This window comes from Chenopodium quinoa, unplaced genomic scaffold, assembly GCF_001683475.1.
Source record: "Chenopodium quinoa cultivar QQ74 unplaced genomic scaffold, ASM168347v1, whole genome shotgun sequence".
Taxonomy (NCBI): Eukaryota; Viridiplantae; Streptophyta; class Magnoliopsida; order Caryophyllales; family Amaranthaceae; genus Chenopodium; species Chenopodium quinoa.
Genome location: NW_018742966.1, coordinates 1,107,200 through 1,132,438, shown reverse-complemented (window position 1 = coordinate 1,132,438; position 25,239 = coordinate 1,107,200). Strand labels below are relative to the sequence as shown.

Sequence of the window (25,239 nt, the reverse complement as noted above, 5' to 3'; positions counted from 1 at the left end):
TGAAATCGGTGTAAGTTGTAAACCGGTAAATTGGCTTTTTAAAGGTAAATTGGATAGTTCCACCCACCCAATAGGACTCTCTGAGGGTATTAGGGACCGTGGTAAACATTTCGGCAATTTTTATTTCCGGTCGAAAAAAAAGTCAAAAATATTCCAAGTTTGAAGGCTAACATCAGCGCTTTTTGAGAAATTTTGGAGATTTAGTGGCCCGATGTCAAAAATCCTTGAGATTTTAGGGGATAAATCTCGGGATCATATATGCATTTCGCACTAGTAGAAAAATACAAAAAGGCAACCCCCAATTGGCATCGGTTCAGGCAAAACCGGTGCCAAAAACCGGCCTACAATTGGGCAAGGAATTAGACCAAGAACAATGGCACCGGTTCAGCTCAAACGGTGCCAAAAATAAAATGGCCACCGGTTTGAACCGGTGCCACTGAACCGTTGCTCCAAAAAAAAACCCGGCCTTTCCTTTATATATATACACCCTAATATAACCTAACCTAGCTACCTCCTTCTCTCTCCTCATTCTCTCTCCCTCGGCGCTTCTCCTTCTCTCTCCTCTAATCACGATCCGCTTATCTTCTTCCTCCTCTAATCTAGATCGCCGGCGTTCCTCTCCTCCCCTCCTTCTCTCTCCGACCTCTCTTCTCTGTCCTCTCTCCCTTCTCTGTCCTCTTCTGTCTAGATCTCCCACCTCTCTTATGTCTTCTGCCCACCACCACCGACGCCACTAACCACCGTCGCCACTGATACAACTTATTTTCTGGTCAAATTTGAGGTTAGTGCATGTTTTTGGGTTTAATTGGTAAGGATTTCTGGGTTTAATTATTTATTGATAGAACAATGTATACTACAAGAGGGGGGGTTAATTGTAGTGTATGTAGACTATGGTAAATTTTGCGGAATTAAAATCTACTACTAAGAGAAAAGACACTGATATAGGCAATGAATAAATTCACTCTGTAAAAATGATTTACAATCACTAATACGTTGCCTAGACTCAAGTTCCGTGAGGAACTCAAGTTACCCAACTGTGATCCCTCAATCACAGTTTCTCACACTTTGTGATTCTACTCCGAATCACTTGTACAGTGTAAACAACTCTCTCAAGTCTCACAATTTACAACTCTCACAACCCAAACCCAATTACACAATGATTACAAGTATTTCCTAAAGAACTTAAGAGACTAAGGATGGAAGGAACTTCTCTTTTAAACACTTTGAAACTCTATGCTCAGAATACTTAAGATTGTTTTTCCACGCTTTCAAAACTTAACGTTGATCTGTTTTTATAAGGAGTTAAACCAAGCTTCCATCAAGTTCCCACTTCCCCCTTAATCCCACGTTCTCTTTGACTGAGAAGTTGGGATGTAGGCAGAGGGAATTTAGGAACATGATTTCCTTAGCTTGACTCCCAAGTTCAACGTTCTCCTTAATACTAGGAGCCAGTATTTACCAAGTCAAAAAAATCAGTTATTCAAAAAGATAATTATTTAATAAAAAAGATAATTATTTATTAATTAAAAGATAAATAATTAATTAATTTAAAACTTATCTTTTTAAATTAATGAATAATTTATTTATTTATAAAATCTTTTTAAATCTTTTTCAAAACTGATTTTTATCACTTCCTTAAATTAAGGGTTTTGAAAACCGTTTTAAAACTTTCGTTTAAAACTTTCTGAGTCAATCGTCAAGTTCCTTCGGGAACTTCAGGTTCCTTCAGCAACTTCAAGTTTCTTCTTAATTCCTTCCATTACTTCCAACACTTTTGTTTCTTAAGCTCGTACACTGAGTAACTAAGTATATAGAGTTGTGAGGACATCTTGAAAGCTTGCATTCATCATCAAGTCTTCCAAACTCTGTTGTTCCTACTCCGGAACATGTATTTGTGTACCTAAATCTTTATGTTCAACCAAGACTCATAAACATCATTAGTCAGAGTTTGTTTTACGTAAGTCAATCATCAAAATATTAAGGTAGTCAATTCAACAATATTCCCCCTTTTTGATGATGACAAACAAAAACAAACTCGGTTAAACAAAACAAACATCCAAGCAATCAGAGTAACCGATACTTAAATAAAACAATTAAATTATTTAAAGCAATAAAATAAACTAAGGATAAAGAAGTCTGCATCATTCATGAAATTAATAAATTATGAAAGTATACCTTCACTTAATGATGAAGACTTGAAGGGAATCGGTTTGAGTCCGGCTTTCTGAGTTTGTTATTCTCTTCCCCCTTTTGACATTATCAAAATGATAGAAAGAGCATGCTATATATAGTACTAAACTACGGAGGGAGTAGTAAATCTGAATTCATGAACGATTAAGCATGCGCACACAGTTCATATGCAACCAAAATGAAAACATCAAATTCAAAGACAAACTTATCCAGTTTAATACAAACCGAAATAAAACAAAATAAAGTGTTCAAAACAAGCCAAATAAAATAAAATTGAAGGACAATATCACTGTTTAATAAATCACAAGAAAGAGTGGGGTAGGTTTGTTTTGCAAAGGGCTAGGAAATGGTAGCAGCTTCATGGTAAGGTAACATCCTTGATCGCATCGAGAATGGTCTTGTAACAACTTTGCTTCACTTTAGCTTTGAGTTCCTGAGCCGAGGAGTCCATATGAGCATTTACTTTATCTTCCAGAGAAAGCATCTGAGTTTGCAGCCCCTCAACTTTAGTAGCCAGGTTATCCACTTTAGAAGAAAGGTTAGTTATACTCTGTGTAAGTGTAGTGGACAAAAGCTGAAGTTCCTCCTGGATTTGCAAGGAACTTGGACCAGAGCTAAAAGCACTGAAGCCGAAACCAGAAGTACAAGGCTGTGAAGCAGGTGGAAAAGGTGTGGTTTGGTGAGCAGGGGATGGAATTGGAGGTGGTGATGGAGTTTCTTCTGGAACAGATGAGGAGGGACCCTGAGGAACTTGGATGGAAGTTCCTTCAAAAACTTTGGTTGAATCATCATCCAACTCAAAAATAACAGGCTCAGATTGCAGGGTTCTGGGTTTAGATGTAGCAAGTCTGATACTTCTCCTTCTTCTGCCTGTTACAGGGGCAGTGTGTTTGACAGAGCCCCCAATTTCCTTAAGCAACTCTTTCATTAATTCCTCTTGATCATCCTCTTCCTCCTCACTCTCACTCTCTTTTCCAATTGTGTCTTTCTCTTTTTCTTTTTCTCCTGCTTCCTCTGATTTACCTTCTGTTTTCTCTCCTTTTCTACTCTTCTTTTCTACTGCCCCATCACTCTTTTCTTCTTCGTCCTCTTTGTCACTATCTTTTTCTGTTTCTTTCTCACCAATTTCTTCTTTATTTTTCTCACTATCTTCCTCTCTCTTTTCTCCTTCCCCCTCACTATGTTCCCCCTCAGACTCACTTTTCACATCAGATGCAAAACAAACATTCCCATGCACCACTTTTAAATTCAGCTTTAACAGTGATTTTTCTTGAGGGATGTGTTCAGGCTTGAGAATGTAATTCTCGGTTTGTGGCAAAGGAACTTTCAAATCCTTAAACACAATTGTCAAAAGGGAACCATAGGGTATGTGTAAGTCGGGAATGCAATGTTCCAGGTGGGCTATCATTAAAGCAGGAAAGTTAATACTAACTTTCTTCGCCAAACAGAAAATGAGGGATGCATCTAACAGAGTTACAGTACTCCGTTTCTGGGAACGAGGAAGAATTCCTCTCCAAATAATATTGAACAATAGTTTATGTAAAGAGGTTAAGGCTTTGTGGTTAGTTGTAGTAACTTTTGGGTTTCCACCAATAAATTTGATAATTTCGGTTTCATTGTGGCCATCAACGGTGTTTTTGGATTTGTTTTTGACATAGGTTCGATATCCAAAATTTGGGGTTTTGAACAATTTAGCCAAATAAATAGCATCAAACTCAATATCCACACCACTAACGATAGCACTACATACACCATTAACGCAAGTAAAAGAGGAGCAAAATTCATCCATCAACTTAGGGTAAATTTGAGATTTTGCACACGAATCCAACATGTAAATCCAATTTTGATAATCTAAAATCTCCAAAAGTTCCGAAAACTTACAAGCCTTGCACCAATCATGGTCAATTGCGTACCCAAGTAGGAACTTGTCGGTTTTTCTTTGTTGGGTTTTTGAGGACGAGGTGCGAGGAACCTTCTTCTTTCCTTTTTTCTCCTTTGATTCTTCGGTTTTTCTTTTTGGTTCCTTCGTGGTGTTCTTTCCGGATCTTTGCTCCATTGGATTTGAAATTAGGTTGGTTTTCATGGTTTGAGATGAGTTTTGAGGAAAGAGTTTGGAGGTGAGGAAATTTCAGTGAGTGTATTGGAGAAGATGAAGGGTTTAATGGAGGTGAGGTGTTTTAATGGAGGTGACGGTTGAGGTGAATGGGTTGCGTGTGGTAAGTGGGGTGAAGTCAGAGATGAATGATGGTTGAAAGTTTAGTGGGGTAAGATAAAGGATTTTGTGATTTACTTACAATAATAAAAATTAAAGATAAAATTAAAAATAAGATAGAATCTAATTGAGAAAAAAAATCTTTTTTTTGTTTTTAAAATTATAAGATAACAAAAAAAAATTAAAAAGATAAAAATAAAATTTTAAAAAATAAAAATTACGAAAGAAAAAAAACTTCCAGTAAGTTACTTCAAAGTAAAATACTGGTTAACATGTACAGAGCTTTACAAAAAAGAACTTGGAAAATAATATGGCTTAATTTGTCTTCTTCATCAACATAATCACATGATCACATACTCATTAGAATTACACACTCTTTCATTGCAAGATTCGAGATTATGTTTTTCACATTAAGGTTATATATAGAAATGCTCAGTCGTTTCACTAAGACATACCTTGGGGTTCTAAGAAGAACTGCTCAATTCAGCTTTATCATTCCGAGTTCCAATCGCATCTTTTCGAATTTTTCTCTACTCAAAGGCTTTGTTAGAATGTCAGCAATTTGATATTCAGTTTGTACAAATTCTAGTTTAATAGAGCCTTTTTCCACATTGTCTTTTAGAAAATGATGCCTAACATGAATATGCTTTACACGTGAATGATGTACTGGATCTTTTGATATGCAAATAGCACTTGTATTATCACAGTATATTGGAACACATTCAAGAACTATGCCAAAATCACGTAATTGTTGTTTTATCCACAACAGTTGTGAGCAACATGCAGCAGCTGCTACGTATTCTGCTTCTGCTGTGGATAGAGCAACTGTATTCTGTTTCTTGGAACTCCAAGAAACTAAACAAGATCCTAGGAATTGGACCATACCTGATGTACTTTTTCTATTCACCAAAACCCCAGCATAGTCGGCATCGGCAAATCCAGTAAGATCATATGTGTTACTTCTTGGGTAGAATAAACTCAAGTTGTCAGCTCCTTTGAGATATCTCAGTATTCTCTTGACGGCTGTTAAATGCGATTCTTTGGGGTTTGATTGGAACCTAGCACACAGACCAACACTAAAAGAAATGTCTGGTCTACTTGCAGTTAAGTATAGTAAGGAACCAATCATACCTTTGTACTTTGTCTGGTCCACACAAGTTCCTGAGGGATCTTCGTCTAACCTAGAGTTAGTTCCCATAGGAGTGTGGTTAGTCTTTGCGCTATCAAGGTTATACTTTTTCAGGAGTTCCTTGACATATTTTTGCTGATGTATAAATATTCCTGATTTTGTTTGTTTGATCTGCAGTCCTAAAAATAAATTGAGTTCCCCCATCATGCTCATTTGGAACTCACTGCACATCAAGTCAGCAAAGTACTTGCACAAAGATTCGTTAGTTGCACCAAATATAATATCATCAACATAGATCTGCACAACTAAGAGATGAGTTCCTTTAGATTTTAAAAACAAAGTTTTATCAATTTTTCCTCGTTTAAAATCATTTTCCAAAAGGAACTTGGACAGTCTTTCGTACCATGCTCTTGGAGCCTGTTTTAGCCCGTAGAGAGCCTTATCAAGTTTAAAAACATGGTTTGGAAAGTTTGGATTCTCGAATCCAGGGGGTTGATCGACGTAAACTGTTTCTTTTAATAAACCATTCAAAAACGCACACTTTACGTCCATCTGATACAGTTTAAAACCCATAAAAGCAGCAAAAGATATTAAAATTCTAATAGCCTCGAGTCTAGCAACAGGAGCAAATGTTTCCTCAAAATCAATACCTTCCTGTTGGTTATATCCCTTTACAACCAACCTAGCCTTATTTCTTACAATTGTACCATATTCATCAAGTTTGTTTCGAAAGACCCATTTTAAACCTATGACCTTATCTAGTGGCTTAGGTTCAAGATGCCATACCTTATTTCTTTTGAATTCATTAAGTTCCTCTTGCATGGCTATAATCCAGTCAGGGTCTTCTAAGGCTTCTTTATGGTTGCGAGGTTCTAAAGTAGATAGAAAAGCATTGAAGGCACATAAGTTCCTCATTTGCGATCTAGTCTGAGTTCCTTTGCATAAGTCACTGATAATTTTGTCCAGTGGGTGTGACTTTTGGTGCTTCCAAGGTTTGGGCTGGAAGGTTTGGATAGTAACTCGACTATTCTTATTTTCTGAGCCAGTTTCTTCTTCTTCAGTGATTTCCTCTTGTGTTATTGGTTCCTCGGCAGGTTCTTCAATCTGAGGTTGTTCTGTCGAAGGAACTTCAGTCAGTATGTCGAGTTCCTTCTCCGGATTTTCATGATTTTCATTTACTCGAGTTGGCTGCTTATTTGGAATTATTGCATCTTCTTCTTGTTCTTGAGAACGTACTAGACCAATTTCAAAGTCATAGTCCTCATGTTCCTGTGTACATGGAAGTGGATTAGTTTCATCAAATATAACATGCACACTTTCCTCAACACATATAGTACGTTTATTGTAAACTCTATACGCTTTACTGTTAGTAGCATATCCAAGAAATACGGCTTCATCACTTCTTTCATCAAATTTCCCTATGTTTCTTTTACCATAATTATGCACAAAACATTTACAACCGAATTCTCTAAGATGAGATATGTTCGGTTTTCTGCCTTTCATCAGTTCATAGGGTGTCTTATTTAATATAGGCCTTAGCATGACACGATTTATAATATAACAGGCTGTATTCACGGCTTCTGCCCAGAAGTTCCTTGGAAGATCGCTGGCTATTAACATGGTTCGATCCATGTCTTCTAAGGTTCTGTTCTTCCTTTCCACAACTCCATTTTGCTGTGGAGTTCTTGGAGCTGAGAAATTATGACTTAAGCCTTGTTCCCTGCATAAATCATCAAATTTAAAATTCTCAAATTCAGTGCCATGATCGGATCTAAGGTGTATCAGTTGATGACCTGTGGACTTTTGAATTCTCTTGGAAAATGTAACAAACTCGTCAAAAGTCTCATCCTTACTAGACATAAAAATAACCCATGTAAATCTAGAATAATCATCAACAATTACTAAGACGTACTTCTTTCCACTTCTACTTTGAATTCTCATAGGACCACATAAATCCATATGAATTAACTCTAAGGGTTTCGTGGAACTCACCATCTTCTTGGATTTAAAGGATTAACTGACCTGCTTTCCTTTCACACAAGCGTCACAAATTTTGTCACATAGGAACTTGATTGAAGGAAGTCCCTCTACCAAGTTCCTTGTTCTTAACTTATCAATCAAAGAGAAACTTGCATGACCAAAACGTTTATGCCACAGTAAAGGATCATCCTCAATGACACTGAGGCAAGTTAAGTTGTTCCTCGGAACTGTATTGAGATCCACTATATAAGTGTTTCCTTTCCGAGTTCCTTCCAGCAAAACTTTCCCAGTGTCATTCTGAATGATGCTACATTTTTCAGAATCAAAACTTACAGAGTTTCCTTTATCACAAAATTGTGATATGCTTAATAAGCTGTGTTTGAGGCCCTCGACTAAAAAAACATTATCAATAGCTTGGGAACTTGACCTTCCAACTTTTCCTACGACAACAATGCTGCCTTTCTTGTTATCACCAAAGGTCACTGTTCCTCCTGTATAGGCCGTCAGTGAGAGAAATCTTGATTTATCTCCTGTCATGTGCTTGGAACAACCACTATCGAGGTACCATTGGTTGTTCCCCCTCACTACGACCTGCAAAAGAAACTAAGGGTTAGATTCAGGAACCCCATCTTTCATGGGTTCCTTTGTTGATACAGCAAACTCATTTTTCTTTTGCCATACATAAGCTATATTTTTAGTGGACTTAAGTTCCTTTCTTTTGCAATCAGTATCTTTGTGTCCTGACTTGCCACAGAAGGAACACACAGTCTCACTAGGGAGTTCCACGTACTTTTTCTTTTTACCACTATTCTTCTTTTTGTGGTTGAAACCCAAACCCTCTGTCCTTTTGGTTTGAGCTTCGGATATCCACCTTGGAACTCCCATGTGGATTGCACTTTTGTTTTTTCTAGCTCTTTCTAAATCCTTTTCAAGGGATTCATTTTTGTCTTTAGTAACCTGCAATTCTTTTTTCAAATTTTCAAGATCATCATTAAAGGTTACTAAAGGAAATTGAAGAGCACTATTAGAATCAATGTTAGTGCATAACAATTTATACTGAGTCAATTCAACATTTAACATGATATTTTCATTTTTGACTCTTTCCAGTGTTTCTTTAAGCATAGTGTTTCTATCTAGCAAATCAAAGAATCTTCCCTGAACATCTGTTCTTGAACTATTCAAATATTTCATATGATCCTTATAGATTTCTAGAGCTTTTTCATTTTGTCCAAGTTTAAGACATATTTCTTTATATTCATCCAATGTTTCTATGAGCAAAGAAATTAATTTGTCTTTTGACAAGGATTTCAGAAATTTAGGTTCCAGATTTACCTCCTCTGACTTTTTAGCAGACTCACCGTGTTTAGCCATCAAACATAGGTTTTTCGTCTCTTCTTCAATGGATTCTTCTTCATCCTCGGAACTTGTGTCTCCCCACGAAGCTATCATGGCTTTCCTGTAATCAGATTTTGAAAAGTTAAGAGTATAAGATTTTCCATGTTCCTTCATTTTGCCTTTTCCTTTTTCTGATTCCCAGAGAGGGCATTCCTTGATGAAGTGGTCTGTGTTCCCACATTTGTGACATCCTCCTGTTTCCTTGGAATATTGGTTTTTCTTGAAGTTCCTTTTCTTTTGGTCACCAAACCTTTTGTTGCGGTACAACTTTTTTAGCTTCCTGACTAGCATAGCAGCTTCTTCCTCTCTAGATTCGGAATCCTCTTCACTTTGTTGGGCAACTTTTAAAGCAATTCCTCGGCTCTTTGAGCTTTCTTGACTTTTGTTTGATAGGTGAAGCTCATGAGTTATCAAAGAACCTGCAAGTTGTTCAAGGTTAAAAGTTGTAAAGTCCTTTGATTCCTGCAAAGCTGCCACTTTGGATCTCCACCGTTCATCTTCAGGAAGACTCCTTAGAATTTTGCGTACCTATTCATCCATAGGAATAACTCTACCAAGAGAAACTAATTCATTAGTAATATTTTTAAAACGAGTAAACATTTCTTGAATAGTTTCTTTTGAACCCATTTCAAAACGTTCATATTTTGAAAGTAGTATATCTATTTTAGAACGTTTTACTTCATGAGTTCCTTCGTGGGTTATTTCTAGCAAATCCCAAATTTCTTTAGCAGTTTTGCATCCCATGACTCGGGTATGCTCATCTGGTCCTAATCCCCAAACTAGGAGTTTTTTAGCAGTAACATTAATCTCCTTCTTTTCAAAGTCGCTTCTATCGTATTCAGAAATAGGTTTAGGAATTACCTCGTTTTCTGCATTGGTCTTTGTTACCTCGTAATCTCCTACTTCGATAGCTCGCCAGACTTGATAATTCTCAGACTGTATGAACATCTCCATCCTTGTTTTCCAATAGGCGTAGTACTTCCCATTGAAGAGTGGAGGTCTTTGTGTAGAATAACCTTCAGCTAGTCTCTCGTCCTTAGACATTGTTCCTCCAGGAACTTGCCTCGACAGGGCTTCCTGCTTTTCCGAGTTCCTTGCTCTAATACCAACTGATAGAACAATGTATACTACAAGGGGGGGTGAATTGTAGTGTATGTAGACTATGGTAAATTTTGCGGAATTAAAATCTACTACTAAGAGAAAAGACACTGATATAGGCAATGAATAAATTCACTCTGTAAAAATGATTTACAATCACTAATACGTTGCCTAGACTCAAGTTTCGTGAGGAACTCAAGTTACCCAACTGTGATCCCTCAATCACAGTTTCTCACAATTTGTGATTCTACTCCGAATCACTTGTACAGTGTAAACAACTCTCTCAAGTCTCACACTTTACAACTCTCACAACCCAAACCCAATTACACAATGATTACAAGTATTTCCTAAAGAACTTAAGAGACTAAGGATGGAAGGAACTTCTCTTTTAAACACTTTGAAACTCTATGCTCAGAATACTTAAGATTGTTTTTCCACGCTTTCAAAACTTAACGTTGATCTGTTTTTATAAGGAGTTAAACCAAGCTTCCATCAAGTTCCCACTTCCCCCTTAATCCCACGTTCTATTTGACTGAGAAGTTGGGATGTAGGCAGAGGAAATTTAGGAACATGATTTCCTTAGCTTGACTCCCAAGTTCAACGTTCTCCTTAATACTAGGAGCCAGTATTTACCAAGTCAAAAAAATCAGTTATTCAAAAAGATAATTATTTAATAAAAAAGATAATTATTTATTTATTAATTAAAAGATAAATAATTAATTAATTTAAAACTTATCTTTTTAAATTAATGAATTATTTATTTATTTATAAAATCTTTTTAAATCTTTTTCAAAACTGATTTTTATCACTTCCTTAAATTAAGGGTTTTGAAAACCGTTTTAAAACTTTCGTTTAAAACTTTCTGAGTCAATCGTCAAGTTCCTTCGGGAACTTCAGGTTCCTTCAGGAACTTCGAGTTTCTTCTTAATTCCTTCCATTCCTTCCAACATTTTTGTTTCTTAAGCTCGTACACTGAGTAACTAAGTATATAGAGTTGTGAGGACATCTTGAAAGCTTGCATTCATCATCAAGTCTTCCAAACTCTGTTGTTCCTACTCCGGAACATGTATTTGTGTACCTGAATCTTTCTGTTCAACCAAGACTCATAAACATCATTAGTCAGAGTTTGTTTTACGTAAGTCAATCATCAAAATATTAAGGTAGTCAAGTCAATCAAGTTTGTTTAATTATTTATGTTATATGCCTTAATTTTTTTGGGTTTGATTGTTGTAATATTGTTCAAAATTTATTGGTGTAATTATAATTCATTGCCTTAATTTTTTTGGGTTTGATTGTTGTAAATTTGCACTTAATTGATTTTTTGAAATTTCTGGGATTAATTGATTTTTGAAAGTTTTGGGGTTAATTGTTGCTCTTGGTTAATTGATTTTCGAAAGTTTCTAGATTAATTGATTTTCGAAAGTTTTGGGGTTAATTGATTTTCGAAAGTTTTGGGTTAATTCAATGTTTGTGCGGCTTTCTGGGTTTTCTATATTGATTTTCTCTTTCTCTTGCATGCATGAGTTTTCTGGGTTTTCTATATTTCTTGTTTTTTTTTTTTTGAGTTTTAATAATTTCTGGGTTATTATTGATGCAGGTGTTAATTCATGCTACAATTCAAGGATTCAAGACTTTTTTTTTTGGAATATTGTTTTGATGTTGTAATTTTTTTTTTTATTGTTTTACAATTTCAATTTCTGAGTTGAATTTCATTATAATTTATTGTAACTTTTTAATTTTTTTTTGTATTGTACAATAACAATTTACTTGAATATAATGTGATTTACAATTGTTTTGATGTTATAACAATTTTGATCAAGACTCCGTATTTTATCATTTTTTTTGGTTCGTATTTCTGATGTTTGTTAACTTGTTTGTATATTATTTTTATTATTATTGCAAGAAAAAAGTTAAAATAATAATAATAATAATAATAATAATAATAATAATAATAATAATAATAATAATAATAATACCAAAAAGGCACCGGTTAGCCGGTGCCTAAAAGAGCTTCCACCCAAAAAATTTATTTCGCGGAATTAGTTAAGGCACCGGTTAACCGGTGCCAAAACCGGTTTATGGCACCGGTTTTGAACCGGTGCCAAAAAGGGGGGTATTTTGCACCCCCCACATAGGCACGGGTTCAAACCGGTGCCTTAGGCCGGGTTTGAACCGGTGCCAAATGCGTTTTTTCACGTAGTGTCGGAACCATTTATGTCTATTATATGTTGTCATAAATGTTCGTGTTAGGCTTGAGTTTATTAAATCGGTGCAAGTTGTAAGCAGATAATTGGCCGTTTAAAGGCAAATTGGATGGTCCCACCCACCAAATCGAACTCCCTTAGGATATTAGGGACCATGGTAAACATTTGGGCAATTTTTATTCCCGAGCGAAAAAAAAATCCCAAAAATTAAGGCTAATATCAACGTTTTTTGAGAAATTTTGGATGTTTCGGGGACCGGTGTCGAAAAGCCTTGAGATTTTAGGGGATATATCTCGGGGTGATATAATGTTGTATGAAACCATATATGATCATTATATATTGGCATAAATGTTTGTGGTAAAATTGAATTAATGAAATATGTACAAGTTGTAAACCGATAAATTGGCTGTTTAAAGGCAAATTGGATGGTTCCATTAACCCAATTAGACTCCCGTATGGTATAAGAGAGCATGGTAAACATTTCGACAATTTTTACTTACGGGCAAAAATAGTCAAAAATTCCAAAACTGAAGGCTAATATCCACGCTTGTTAAGAAATTTTGGAGGTTTCGTGGCCCGGTGTCGAAAAGTCTTGAGATTTTAGGGGATACATCTCAGGGTCGTATAATGTCGTTTGGAACCATATACGATCATTATATATATGCTAGCATAAATGTTCGTGGTATGCTTTTATTAATGAAATCGGTGAGAGTTGTAAATCGATAAATTGGTCGTTTAAAGGCAAATTGGATGGTTCCACGTACCCAATTGGACTCCCTTAGGTTATTAGAGACCATGGTAAACATTTCGACAATTTTTATTTACGGGAGAAAAAAAAAGTCAAAAAATTCCAAAACTGAAGGCTAATATCCATGCTTTTTGAGTAATTTGGGATGTTTCGAGGCCCGGTGTCAAAAAGTTTTGATATTTTAGGGGATACATCTCGGGGTCATATAATGCCATTTGGAACCATATATGATCATTATATATTGTCATAAATGTTCGTAGTAGACTTGAGTTAATTAAATCGGTGCAAGTTGTAAATCGGTAAATTGGCTGTTTAAATGCAAAAAGGATGGTTCCACCCACCCAATTGGACTCCCGGAGGGTGTTAGGGACCATGGTAAATATTTCGGCAATTTTTATTTCAGGGCGAAAAAAGTAAGAAAATTCCCAAAAAAAGGCTAATATCCACGCTTTTTGAGAAATTTTGGTAGTTTCGGAGCCCGGTGTCGAAAAGCCTTTAGATTTTAGGGGATACATCTCGGGTTTATATAATGCCGTTTGGAACCATATATGTGTAGGGGTTTATAGATAGGTACTACGCAGCGGAAATAAACATGAATCATATTCATACAGTACCTAATCCCAAGATCTAATGCATAACACATAAAGAACATATAATCGTACCTTTGAAGCGTGATTCCACGTGCGATCGAGAAAGAACAATGGGAGATAAAGAAATCCAAGCGTGATTCCTCTACTTAGTCCACGAGCATGGATTAAACCTCCACTAATGCTAGTTAGTTGTGACTGAACACTTCAATCAACCTTCAACAGAGATTTGAGCCACGAACACACCACAACACCACCCACGCACCACCACACGCGCCACCCACAAGGGAGGGTCGTACGAACAGAAAGGAGAGAGAAAGGGCCGAGTAGAGAGAGAGAGTTAGGGTTTTGGGATGCTTGGTTGCTTGTGTGACAATTTACTGTATGTCAATTGTTGTGTCATGCAACCCTAGGCATGGTTTATATTTGTAGATCATATCTAGAAATAAAACCATGTCAAGTCCAAAACCCATTAGACTATTCTAACTATCCAAGCCCAATTATGTCATGTACTCATGAGGCCCAATAATGGGCCTCTAACTTGTTTAACCCAATACTCTTATGTGTGACCTTGTAGGATCCATTCTATAAGGCTTTGGGAAATTAATCTAGCCCAAAGATCAATTGTCATATCTATCACCAAACATTGACGACCCTATAGAATGAACTTATTATCTCCATAATAGTGATCCTTGATATATCTAGTAATTGCACTTATCGAAGACATAACTCCTTCAATATGATCATTATGTGTTGTCATAAATGTATGTGGTAGGCTTGAGTTAATGAAATCGGCGCAAGTTGTAAACTGGTAAATTGGTCGTTTAAAGGCAAATTGGATGTTTCCACCCAACCAATTGGACTCCCGAAGGATAATAGAGACCATCGTAAACATTTCGGCAATTTTTATATTCGGGCGAAAAAAGTCAAAAAATTTAAAAAATTGAAGGCTATATTCACGCTTTTTGAGTACTTTTGGAGTCCTCGATTCGGGTTCGGTTCAAGTCAATAATTTGCGGGTTAGAATCAGGTCGGGTCGTTCTCGGGTTTGAGTCAGGTTTGGTTCAAGTCAATAATTTGCGGGTTATAATCAGGTCGGTTCATTTTCAAGTCGGTTCATTCTCGGGTTCAAGTCGGGTTCGGTTCAAGTCAATAATTTGCAGATTATAATCAGGTTGGGTCATTTCCAAGTCGGGTCATTCTCGGATTCATGTCGGGTTATGTTCAAGTCAATAATTTGCAGGTTACAATCAGGTCGGGTCATTTCCAAGTCAGGTCATATTAGGGTTCAACTAATTGTAAATAGATAATTATCATTTTTATCAAGCTAATTGTTTCCTTTGATTATAATATTTATGGAAATATACTAGGGAACTATAGTCTATAATTTAGGAAGATAATTATCTCCTTTGACCATACAACAAATATATACTATATTTAACTCTTAAATTTGAGGATGATGCTCCTTTCTTTTGCTGACCTGGACCGACTTGGTCTCCCTAGACAAAATGCTTTGATCAACAATAATAAGGTGGTCTAAATTGTATTTTAGGTGATTTGAAGTCGGGCCAGGAACAATTTGGGTTAAATTTAGGTCTGGTCAATAACAAGACGTGTTGATTTCGAGTCGGGTTCGTAACAGATCGGGTTGAATTTTTTGGTCGGGTTAATAATAGGTCTGGTAAAATTTGGGTCGGGTCAATACTAAGTTAGGTTGAATTTGGGTTAGGTTAATAACAAGTCGGGTTGATTTTGGATCGGGTTTGTAATAGGTTGGGTTAAATTCGGATCGGGTTAGGAACGGGTCGGGTTGAATTTAGGTCAGGTTAGTAACAAGTCGGGTTAAATTCGGGTTTTGACGGGTTAAAATGAGTTTGGGTCAATATCGGTTCAAGTCGAGTTGGGTTCAGGTCAATAATTTACGGGTTACATTCGGGTCGGGTCATCTCTAGGTCAGTTCATGTTCGGGTTCGGGTCTCACGTACTTGGGTCAACTCAGGTTTAGGGTTGGTTTCATGTCGGGTCAGGTCGAGTTTGGGTCACCATTTTTTCGGGTTCATGTGGTTCGGTTAATAATCGGATTTGAGTCGGTATTTTAGATCAGGTCAACTTTTAACAGCTCTAGTAATGGTCATACATATATTGTTTACAACTAAAGGCTATAATCTATTCTCTTCTAACCAAATTTGGAAAATACTCCCATAAGTTGAAGTAAATGTGTGGCCTATCTCCCCGGGCCATAAAAGGTTGTTTTGGAACTATAAAAACATGTCAAAGCACCAAATCACTTTAGAACTATGAAAACATGTCAAAGCACCAAATCACAAGACCAAACCTAGGCAACAAGCTAAGCCAACAAGGTCAAGGTATAAACTGACATAACATCTAAACACAGTTTGATATGAACAAAATTTAGACCCTGTTCTTTTGAGCTTCTGAGCAGAGTAGTGCAGAGCAGGGCTAGACTTTCACACACTGCAACAGAGCAGAGCAAAACAGTGCAGAGCAGAGCAGAGCAGTGTAGAGCAGAGCAGCTCTAAAGAACAGGGCCTAAAGCTATTATAGCTTTAGAATTTCTCATTTCATTGGTCCTCGCTCTACTAGGCCACTACTTTCCCTATGAGAAAGATAACTAAATGAATTATTTAATTAAATAACTTTTGCATAATTGATTTTCCTATAAAAAATATTGCATCATTGATTTTACAAAATCTTAAAAACTGGTATGGTATAGGAGTAGAACAGTCCCCTTCTGGTCCATGATTTCACGTGATCATCACGTGCATATAAATGCATAAAAATGGGAGATGTGAATGATCCTACCACGTGAATGGTCACATATATGCAATTATGTATGCGTAAGTGCTAATTAGCCCTCGTACTAATTAATAAGATGACTCCTACTATACATGTATGTTGCATAACATCAGCACGATCCAAAAATTGAATACCATTCACATATTAATATTTTGATTGTGAGTAGGTGAAATATATTATGACCTCTAAAACGTAATAACAATCACACATTCACATATTATTTCACTAATTATTTATCCAGGTCACTTTTAAAATCGTCATTAAAACATTGTCTCGTTTCTATTTCTATTTATGGAGATTACAACTTTACTTGTACATTAAATACCTTATATTACATACATACATTTCTTTTAACAACTCTTCTCCAAAGTAAATATGGATTTAGGGGCTAAATACAAAGATCGAGATTGCATAGTATTTTATTCCATATATAGCAGGTAGTGTGTTGTATTTCTCAAGCAGCACAATTGAACAATAATGGATGATTAAGCTAATTATGATGATCAAGCCATATCTTTATATCATTAAACCAAATCAAGGGTTTAGGGACCACTCAATGATTAATAGGTTCATAGTGGGGCAACTACACCTTGTGATTCTATGAAGTTATTGTTTTATTCGAGTACTCTACCCTATATATCATGATTCATGAGTATTTTTTAGTAGAGGCAAATAATGATCAATAACAATGAGTGACTTGAGCCTAGGCCCTCTAGGGTTCTTTAATTTATGGTTTCAATAATAGCTAATAATACTTTGATCTAAAATTTATTGCATTTTTAGGGACCTTTAAAGATTTCGTATAAAATTACGACTTTTTGAGTAGTCAGCATAGAGTAGTACGTTGGTTGGTTGCATTGGTTAGAAAGTTAATTACTACCCTTGTATCACTAAATTGCTTTAATTTATTTGGTTAACATAAAGAAATTGCAATTCATTTTTATTATTACGTCATATTTTTTTCATCTCATTTAATCAAATGCGACAAATTGAATCTAGCAAATGATTCATTTTCTTATACAGTACACATAGAGATAAACGTAACAACTTTTATATTATGTATAATCTTTTATTCACACGGGAATAAGGTATAATATACTTTGTATGAATACTTTAAGTCGTGTTTTGAAGACCATGAATGAATTCAAAAATTAAGCCTAACAATCTTTAATTTTACAGGCCTAGGATAGTAATTATGTGCTCAAGCTAAAATACTTAATACGTACGAGTAATGTAGCATACTCCAATAAATACTCTCCGTAGCATCATACTCCATACTAATATACTATACAACGGTTCAACTTGAACGTTTAGACTTTAAAGCAATAAAAAGGTGAATCAGTAAAATTGCACCTTTTTAACAAGGGTAAGTTTGACACATAAATGAATGATTAGTAGAAAGCAAAAGGATAATCCTATTACTAAACAAAATCAAGGCCGCCACTGAAGATTCTAAAGAAATTCTGGATTTCTTAAAAAGAAAATTTTCATAATTTTCACATTAAAAAAACGAGTAAAAAGAAAAAGAAAAAAAAAAAAAAAAAAAAAGAAGACAAGTACGAGTCCAAGTCACATCTGGTCTAACAAAACCAGGCTTTGTTAGATTCTCCTTTACCATCAACATTCAACAACGTCCATTTTATGTCGGCTTAACCAAAATTCAGGTTACCTTTGGAATTTGCACTTATCATATATCCTACTTTACTCTATATTCTTCATTTGTTTTGCGTTGTCTCTTTAACTCTCTTTAGCTCTGCATAGGCTAAATTGTACGGAATAATATACTATCTCATATTATTACAGGAATGCATAAATTCTTGTATGTAGCATTTTATATTTTAATTGAGCATTCAATATATACACTAATACACTTATAATGGCTATTAGTCTACTCCTTTGTTGTTAATAATCAATCAATCACTATTACATAGTGCCACAAAACATGGACAATATTGTATGGTAACGTATACAAGAGAGCATTAAAGAACGGAGACAATATTAAATAAATTAACTAACAAGATTGTAGAATATACGAAGACAATAGTTGAATAAGATTGTAAATGATTATACAGAGTAATTAAATGTTTATTTGACACTGATCCCCGAATCCGAATTAGCCTAAAGGGTGAATCGGGTGGAACACCAAAAAAAATGTTTATTTGACTAAATTGAGATAATTTTTTTTCTTAATATACGTCAAAGAGATGAAGAGAATATGATGTTTGTAGAAATTACGGAGTATGAATATTGTTTTGATTTATATATTTGTATAAACAAAATCTAGTGGAGTAGAAAATCCATAAAACCAAAAAACAAATACAGTACTCGTACCGTATAAGTCTACAACATGTACGGAGTAAAAGTAGACAATATCTGAGTGGGGCACAGGTGCCAGCTGGAAAATTGGCCAAGCTAATGACCAATAAGAATGTTTGGACCCACAAAAATATCTTGTGAAATGCCACGTATACAAATCAACATGATCTAATGTCTAATGATAAAGTGTGCACAGAATTCTATTAGCAAGTGAGACTGCGACATGTCCTTCGAACAAAACCCCATTCTTTAAGGGTGTTTTTCTTCTTTTTGTCTTCATTTTACCATTCCTATTTTCCTACTACCACTATTTTCCAACACAAATTCTAAGTAGTACTTGTGTATCCAATACTTCATTTCTTTTTTTTTTTAAAGATAAAGAAAATAACACTTTTATTGATGAAAGATAAGTATATTCATCTTTCACCTCAAATGCTAAAAGTTTCATTTTAGAAAAATATTAAAGGTATAATTTAAATATAATAAGTTGAACTAATCTGAACTTATTATATTTAAAACAAAGAAAAATAAGCTGAGTTGAATATGCTATAATAACTATTGCTCGTAATGGACTATGAATATTGTGTTATTGTGTAATATTCCATATTTATAAAATTATGAACATGAGTATAACAGAACAAACAATTACACCTACTACTTCATTGTAATTGTATTTCATGATTTTATCCCACATGACATGGTAGTATAGCTGGTAGGTTTCATTTTTAAAACAATGAAATTTAAAACCAACCACCCAAAAGGGTATATTTGAAAACCTTAAACTTAATGACATTGTTAAAATCTAAAAACAATTGGATTGACGTAATTAAAATAAGGGAAAGCATTTCAACATGTCTAAAATCCATATTTGTACCATAAGTACATGTATAAAATTAGCTTTCAAATTGTCCCAACTAAAGTTTTGGATTAGAAAGTCAATTCTCAAAAATGGAACATAACAAAATAAAATAAGATAATAAAATCATCACATAATTGCCTAAAAATGAAGATAAAACCTTATTTTTTATGTTCTTTTTATGCTCTTTATAGCTCCATATAATGACATCTCTGTAAGAAGCTGACAATAGCCATGAAGTATGATGTGTGTTTAATAAGTAGATTCTTTTTCACCTTCATCAATTTTAACTTACATTTCAAAGCATGAAAATTGGAGCAGCAAAGTTGTGCATAATTGAATATGAAGACAAACAACATAAAAATCACTTCTTTTTGTATTTTTCTACTAGCCAGTAAAATCATCAACAGTAGTAGATAAAAGAAGAATCAGAACAACTACTGGAAAAAGAAAAAGGATAAGGGGGGTAAAAAGTAGCTTATAGATCAATCAAATTTTCCAATTATTTTTCTTTGCTCTTTTACTTTGTATTTCTGTCCAATAAATGATTGTCACCCCACATCCCCATCTCCTAAAATCTGATCTATGGTTTTATACAGAACTTTTATGATACAATTCAACAATCTACAATAATTATGTTCGTCTTTGATCTACTCTACACTTAAAATTGTAAAAGTCCGGCTAATTGACTAACAGTTAAGCAACTAACAAGTGATGAAATGTCAGTTGGACCGTTTCTTGAGTCTTGCTAGTTATTGTCATCTCATATCCACTTCTCTATACTTGTTTTTACAAGAATGAATTGTAATTCTGTGTCAAAACGACGGTGGTGGCTCGTAGGCAAGTTTGAATAGAGCCATCATTGCCCTGCATAAAATCAAGTAGATTCACAAGTTAGCTTAAATTTTAACACAAAAGGGTGAAATTTGGCAGAGATTAGTCCAATTCGTCGTTTAACTCACCGTTACAGCTGTTGTTTGATTCAAACTGTGTGCATAGCTGCATATGCCAAGGGTTAAATGGCAGTGGAAAAGAATGGCAAGTTGCAGACTTGTGGGGTTAGTAACAAGGAATCACCAAAGTATAACAGGTTAAGGGTACCTGTATTTTCTGAAGAAAATTATGGGAGAACAAAGAGAATTAGACAAAGGGAAAAAATACACAAGAAGAAGAATAACAGCAATAACAGAAAGAGTAAAAGAACTAACCTTTTTTGGGAGAAGGAAGATGGTAACATGTCACTTTCAACCATTATACTTATTACCCATTGCAACAGTTCCACTACCTACATATTAGGGGGACCAAAACAAAGATGTTACTTATCTTTAGAAATTTGGACACAAATTTGACTTATGGGTGAAATATGAGGAAAAAAGGAAATTGTGCAAATATGCTATTAATGAGGAAAAGATCAACTAAATTCAAAGACATGAGTACTATAATTTGCTTGTATCCTCCTAAGGGTGCGTACAACGATGGGGTCATGCTAAATTTGCTAAGTTGAAAACTCGATACGGAGTGTAAAGCGATTGGCAACATCAGAAGGATGAAACAGATGTATAGCAGGAAAATCAAAGATAAGATTGTTGCAAAGTGATTGTAATGCTTTTGTTATTTTGGTAACCTACCTTTCAAAGGTTCTTTTGCAATGTCCACCTATTCATGGAACAACCTTATCATTGTTTGCGACACGTATTTCTGCACAGAAGTTCAGGTACTTTCAGAATTTGAAAGTGATATTAAGATGCCTCAAAGAAAAGAGCAAAGTAGATTACCTGATTGTTTGATTTTCAAATATCAATCCCTTTAATAGAAATTGAATCCTGTGTATCCAGGTGTTTGGGGCAATAGCTCTTCCACTTCTATACGGGCACTGGAGCAGCTCATACTTTTCCTGATTCTGCCTCGACTGAGAGACTCTACCTCAGCCAAAAAAACGCTGTAAACTGGCCTATGATCGGAGAACCTTGATTCACCACGCACATAGGACAGTTGACGGAGGCCCTTCCCATACCATAAGATACGATCACACCTTCACAGGCAATCAACAGCCTAATCAGATGTTATAATCCTCACATGTCTACTCACCAAATGTATATTGGACATAATATTAATTAACAAGACTTCTATAATATAATTCTTGTTTAATGTTATTTGGGTTTGTGCAAAACATATCAACATCATTAGGCAAAGTATACAATATGAAAAATATACATTAGATTTACCATGCAGGAGTTCTTCGTTTCTCTTTTTGATGAGTATCAGCACCTGCATATCTATCCGAATTATGGGAATACTTGTATGTAGGAGGGAAGTATATCTTTCCTTCATTCCATCCCTCAAAAACGTGACCCTGTCTCTGTTCAATGCGCAACTGCATAAAACACAAACACTTTAATATTTAGACCAAGTATTATTCTGCATATGTAGAAAATAATCTCTGATAAAACCAGATGCTTTGTAATTCAGAAACATGCCTGGTCCTTCTGCAGCAGGGCTTTCCAGTTTCTCATCTCAACAAGAGCCTTGGCAGTTCGGTAGGATAGTGCAATTCGGTAATTTAAATCCCCCAGCCAAATGACTCGACTGCAATGAAATTTAACACACATCACAAGTTGGCCAATGACTCAATGAGCTGCTATTTACCAAAGCTACCAAATAAGAAGTAATACATAAGTAATAGACTTGAGAAGAGGTCTCACTCATGGTCCATAATGTGCTGAGGGGAATGCTCATCTCCCATGCCAGGAACTCGAGGAAATCTAGTCTTCCGAAGTATCTCCATGACATCAGAGTTTCTTCTTAGCTCATCGCCCTCCTTTTGCCCTGAAGTCAGATGAGTACAGACGAAGCAAAAGCTCGTTTGGTGCAAAGACATGCTAATAGAAATTGAACCCTGCAAAAATTATAAACCAAGTGCCAGCATCAGTAGAGTTCTTGCTTCATCCTACCACCTTTCAAGCATAAAAGGCATACTTTTCACAAAAATACATTCTAGTACCTTGTTTCCAAGATATCCCATTAATCCTCTTCCTACACAGGATACTTTCATATTTCGAACATCATCTCTTAGATCACTTCTTACCCAAACAGTGAGAAATACTCCCACCATTTGCTTGCTTGCAACCAAACAGTATCTAGACTGACCTCTTTGTCTTTCAGAGTCCTCCCCAGGGTTAGATCCATTGTAATAGGACATAGGTGAGCAATGTGGAACAACAGGTGATTCATTGTTGTTTTCTTCATCTGAGGAACAATATCTGTAATTAGGATCATAATCACTAGCCCTGTGTCCTGACATAACCCGGTCACAAACGCTGAATCTTCTATCAAGCCGTGGTTGGGGCTCCAACATATCATTGTCCACCCTCATGCTCCGGCTCAGTGACTGAAATGATCTCCTGTGGAAAAATGAGGAGGCCTTTTGCCTTGATGATCCCTCAAAATCGGCTTCTAACTCTACAATAGGATCAGGGATTGGAGAAGGTGTTTGATAGAAACCACTTGAACCAGGAAGACTGTTTAAAGTTGTCCTAATTAATGATAGCCACTTTTTAGCAGGACCATTATCTTCTGTACCCAAAACATTACCAGCATTCAGAGGAACAATTTCCTGAAAACTAAGAATCCAAATAAAAAGCAATAAGGGCTTATACATACAAGAAAATGCAAATATTTAAGGAACTCAATATGAAGTTTGAAGATGAAAAACACACCCAAGAACATAAATGTCAGCAGGAGGTGATGTGTGAAGCCAATCTTCAAGATTCAAATGGTTAGGTGGAGATTTTCCTGCCACATTCCATGTGGCTACAAATATCCTACATCCATACCAAAAATGAAGAAAAATGAACACAAATTCTCAAAAATGCAAAAATTAAAACTGATACCATCATTTTGGTGGAAATTTGGTGTCTAACCTATAATTTTCTACATCAGTAACTTGAGATTTATCTAATTCAACCTTAATTCGCCGAGCACGGTCAGAACTTCTCCTATATGATCTTTCTGATAAAACAAGGATTTACAAAAAGCATAAGAACAAGATCAATAATTATGAGATTAAAGCATAAGTTTGAATAGAAAAAGTAATTCTTGGAAAATAGGAATAAATTTGGAAATTCAAAGAGTAGGGTGGTCCAAAAAGCAATATAATGTCATTGATACTGAACCTGTTTTGCTTTTCTTTAGAGTGCATGCCTCTCTCTCCCTGTAATTGCTTCTCCAATCTTCATCACAACCTGAAAAAAGAATCATAACCCATAAAAAAAAAGGGTACTAAAAAGCAATAGTATTCTTGCACTCAACTTCTGAAATCAAACAACCCAATTTCTTAGCCCCAAAGAGAGGGAAAAAGAGCATTTGTAAAGGGAAAATGGTGGGACTTAACTAGGGATCTTTAACTGTCAAATATGAGCTCATACATGACACAATACAACCAGAAAAATAATTGAATAAAACAGTTTTTGATTCAGAAATTACTGCATAAGGATGAAATTACTGCATAAGGATGAAATTGCACAGTCTACAAGAATGTTAAAAACATCAAATTATACAGAAATTTACCCTAGTAAAAAGGGTGGTTCAGCACAAATAATGGTTCTTGGGGGTTTAATTGAACAAGAAATGGGGTAAAAATTTACCTTCATTGAAGACATCATCCGCATGAAATTCTTCAGCTTTACTCTTGATATTCAACCATTTCTTTACCAATGTCTTGGGCCATGAAAGCTGTATTTTTGCAGAAATTTAAAAAAAAAAAAACAAACATTTAATTAATAAAATTCATAAATCTATTTTCACAATGAAAGAGGGAAAATTTATGAGCATTTCTTATACAAACACACACAAACCTTGGTTTTTTTGGAGCTTCCATCAGTCATTGTTTTCAGTACTTCATATAGGAAGAACACTTCCCACACCCTTATATTTTTTTTTCTAGGGTACTTAAAATCGAAATTATTTGTGCAACAAATTTGTTAGAAAATGAGAAGAAATTAGAAAATGTGCAATATTCCCAATAATAGATTGATGAAAAGAATCAAGGTTACACTCTTAGATCTTTACAAGAAAAGTGACAAAGAAAAAGGGAAAAAAAATTTAAATCTTTTTGTTGTATTTATTTTTTTTCCCCTTAAATGACGAGAAAGAAATCAAGGCTAACAAAGAGAATACAGGTTCAAAATCAAATTGGTTTCTGGGTTTTAAACAAGGAGGTCAAAGAAAGAAAACCCAGTTAGGAATTTGGTTAAAACAGAAGTCATTGAATCTAATTTGAAGTGAAGAGAAAAAAGGGGGGGAAAACAGGGGAAAAAACAGAGGAAGCCAAAAGAGAAGAAACATAGCAAGAGACAAATGAAGAGAGGAAAGAGAGGGATTGAGACAGTAAATAATGAAGTAAGAAGTATATAATAGTATTATGAATTATGAATTATGATTTATGACAATGAGATTCTGAGAGAAGAAGAACAAGACAATGTGGGGAACATAAAGAAAGAGAAGGGCAGGGTGTAATCTCTCCTCTTCTTATGCTGGTTATGAGTAAGGCAAAGTATCGAATTTTTGGAGAGAGAATAAAGTGCTGCAGTTGAAGAGGAGAAGAGAGGGGGTAGAGAGTTTAGAGAGACTCAGATTCCACTCTAGGCTTTTTTTACTCTGATTTTAGGCCCCAACGACATAACGTGTCTATTATACACTCGGGTTTTAT

The 25,239-nt window shown here is 35.3% G+C and overlaps 2 protein-coding genes across 3 annotated transcripts; both read right to left on the bottom strand.

The window, feature by feature from the left end:
* Positions 1-7,544: 7,544 nt before the first annotated feature.
* On the bottom strand, positions 7,545-9,950 carry LOC110729046 (coiled-coil domain-containing protein 186-like). The gene is made up of 3 exons (XM_021908749.1): positions 9,585-9,950; positions 8,116-9,434; positions 7,545-7,818 (listed from the first exon to the last, which is right to left on the bottom strand). Exons 1-3 carry the CDS (start codon positions 9,948-9,950, stop codon positions 7,545-7,547), a joined length of 1,959 nt encoding a protein of 652 aa, XP_021764441.1.
* A 9,996-nt stretch (positions 9,951-19,946) lies between these two features.
* On the bottom strand, positions 19,947-25,239 carry LOC110728998 (type I inositol polyphosphate 5-phosphatase 4-like). Of its 2 annotated transcripts, none has more exons than XM_021908692.1 (14): positions 24,386-25,239; positions 24,176-24,263; positions 23,705-23,773; positions 23,453-23,540; positions 23,249-23,353; positions 22,534-23,152; positions 22,235-22,428; positions 22,010-22,118; positions 21,758-21,906; positions 21,308-21,584; positions 21,161-21,230; positions 20,741-20,817; positions 20,495-20,642; positions 19,947-20,399 (listed from the first exon to the last, which is right to left on the bottom strand). In XM_021908692.1, exons 1-10 carry the CDS (start codon positions 24,413-24,415, stop codon positions 21,452-21,454), a joined length of 1,584 nt encoding a protein of 527 aa, XP_021764384.1. In that variant the 5' UTR covers positions 24,416-25,239; the 3' UTR covers positions 19,947-20,399; positions 20,495-20,642; positions 20,741-20,817; positions 21,161-21,230; positions 21,308-21,451. The 2 variants fall into 2 exon arrangements, with proteins under 2 accessions (XP_021764384.1, XP_021764383.1); XM_021908691.1 differs by having other exon boundaries at positions 19,950-20,399; positions 21,308-21,564.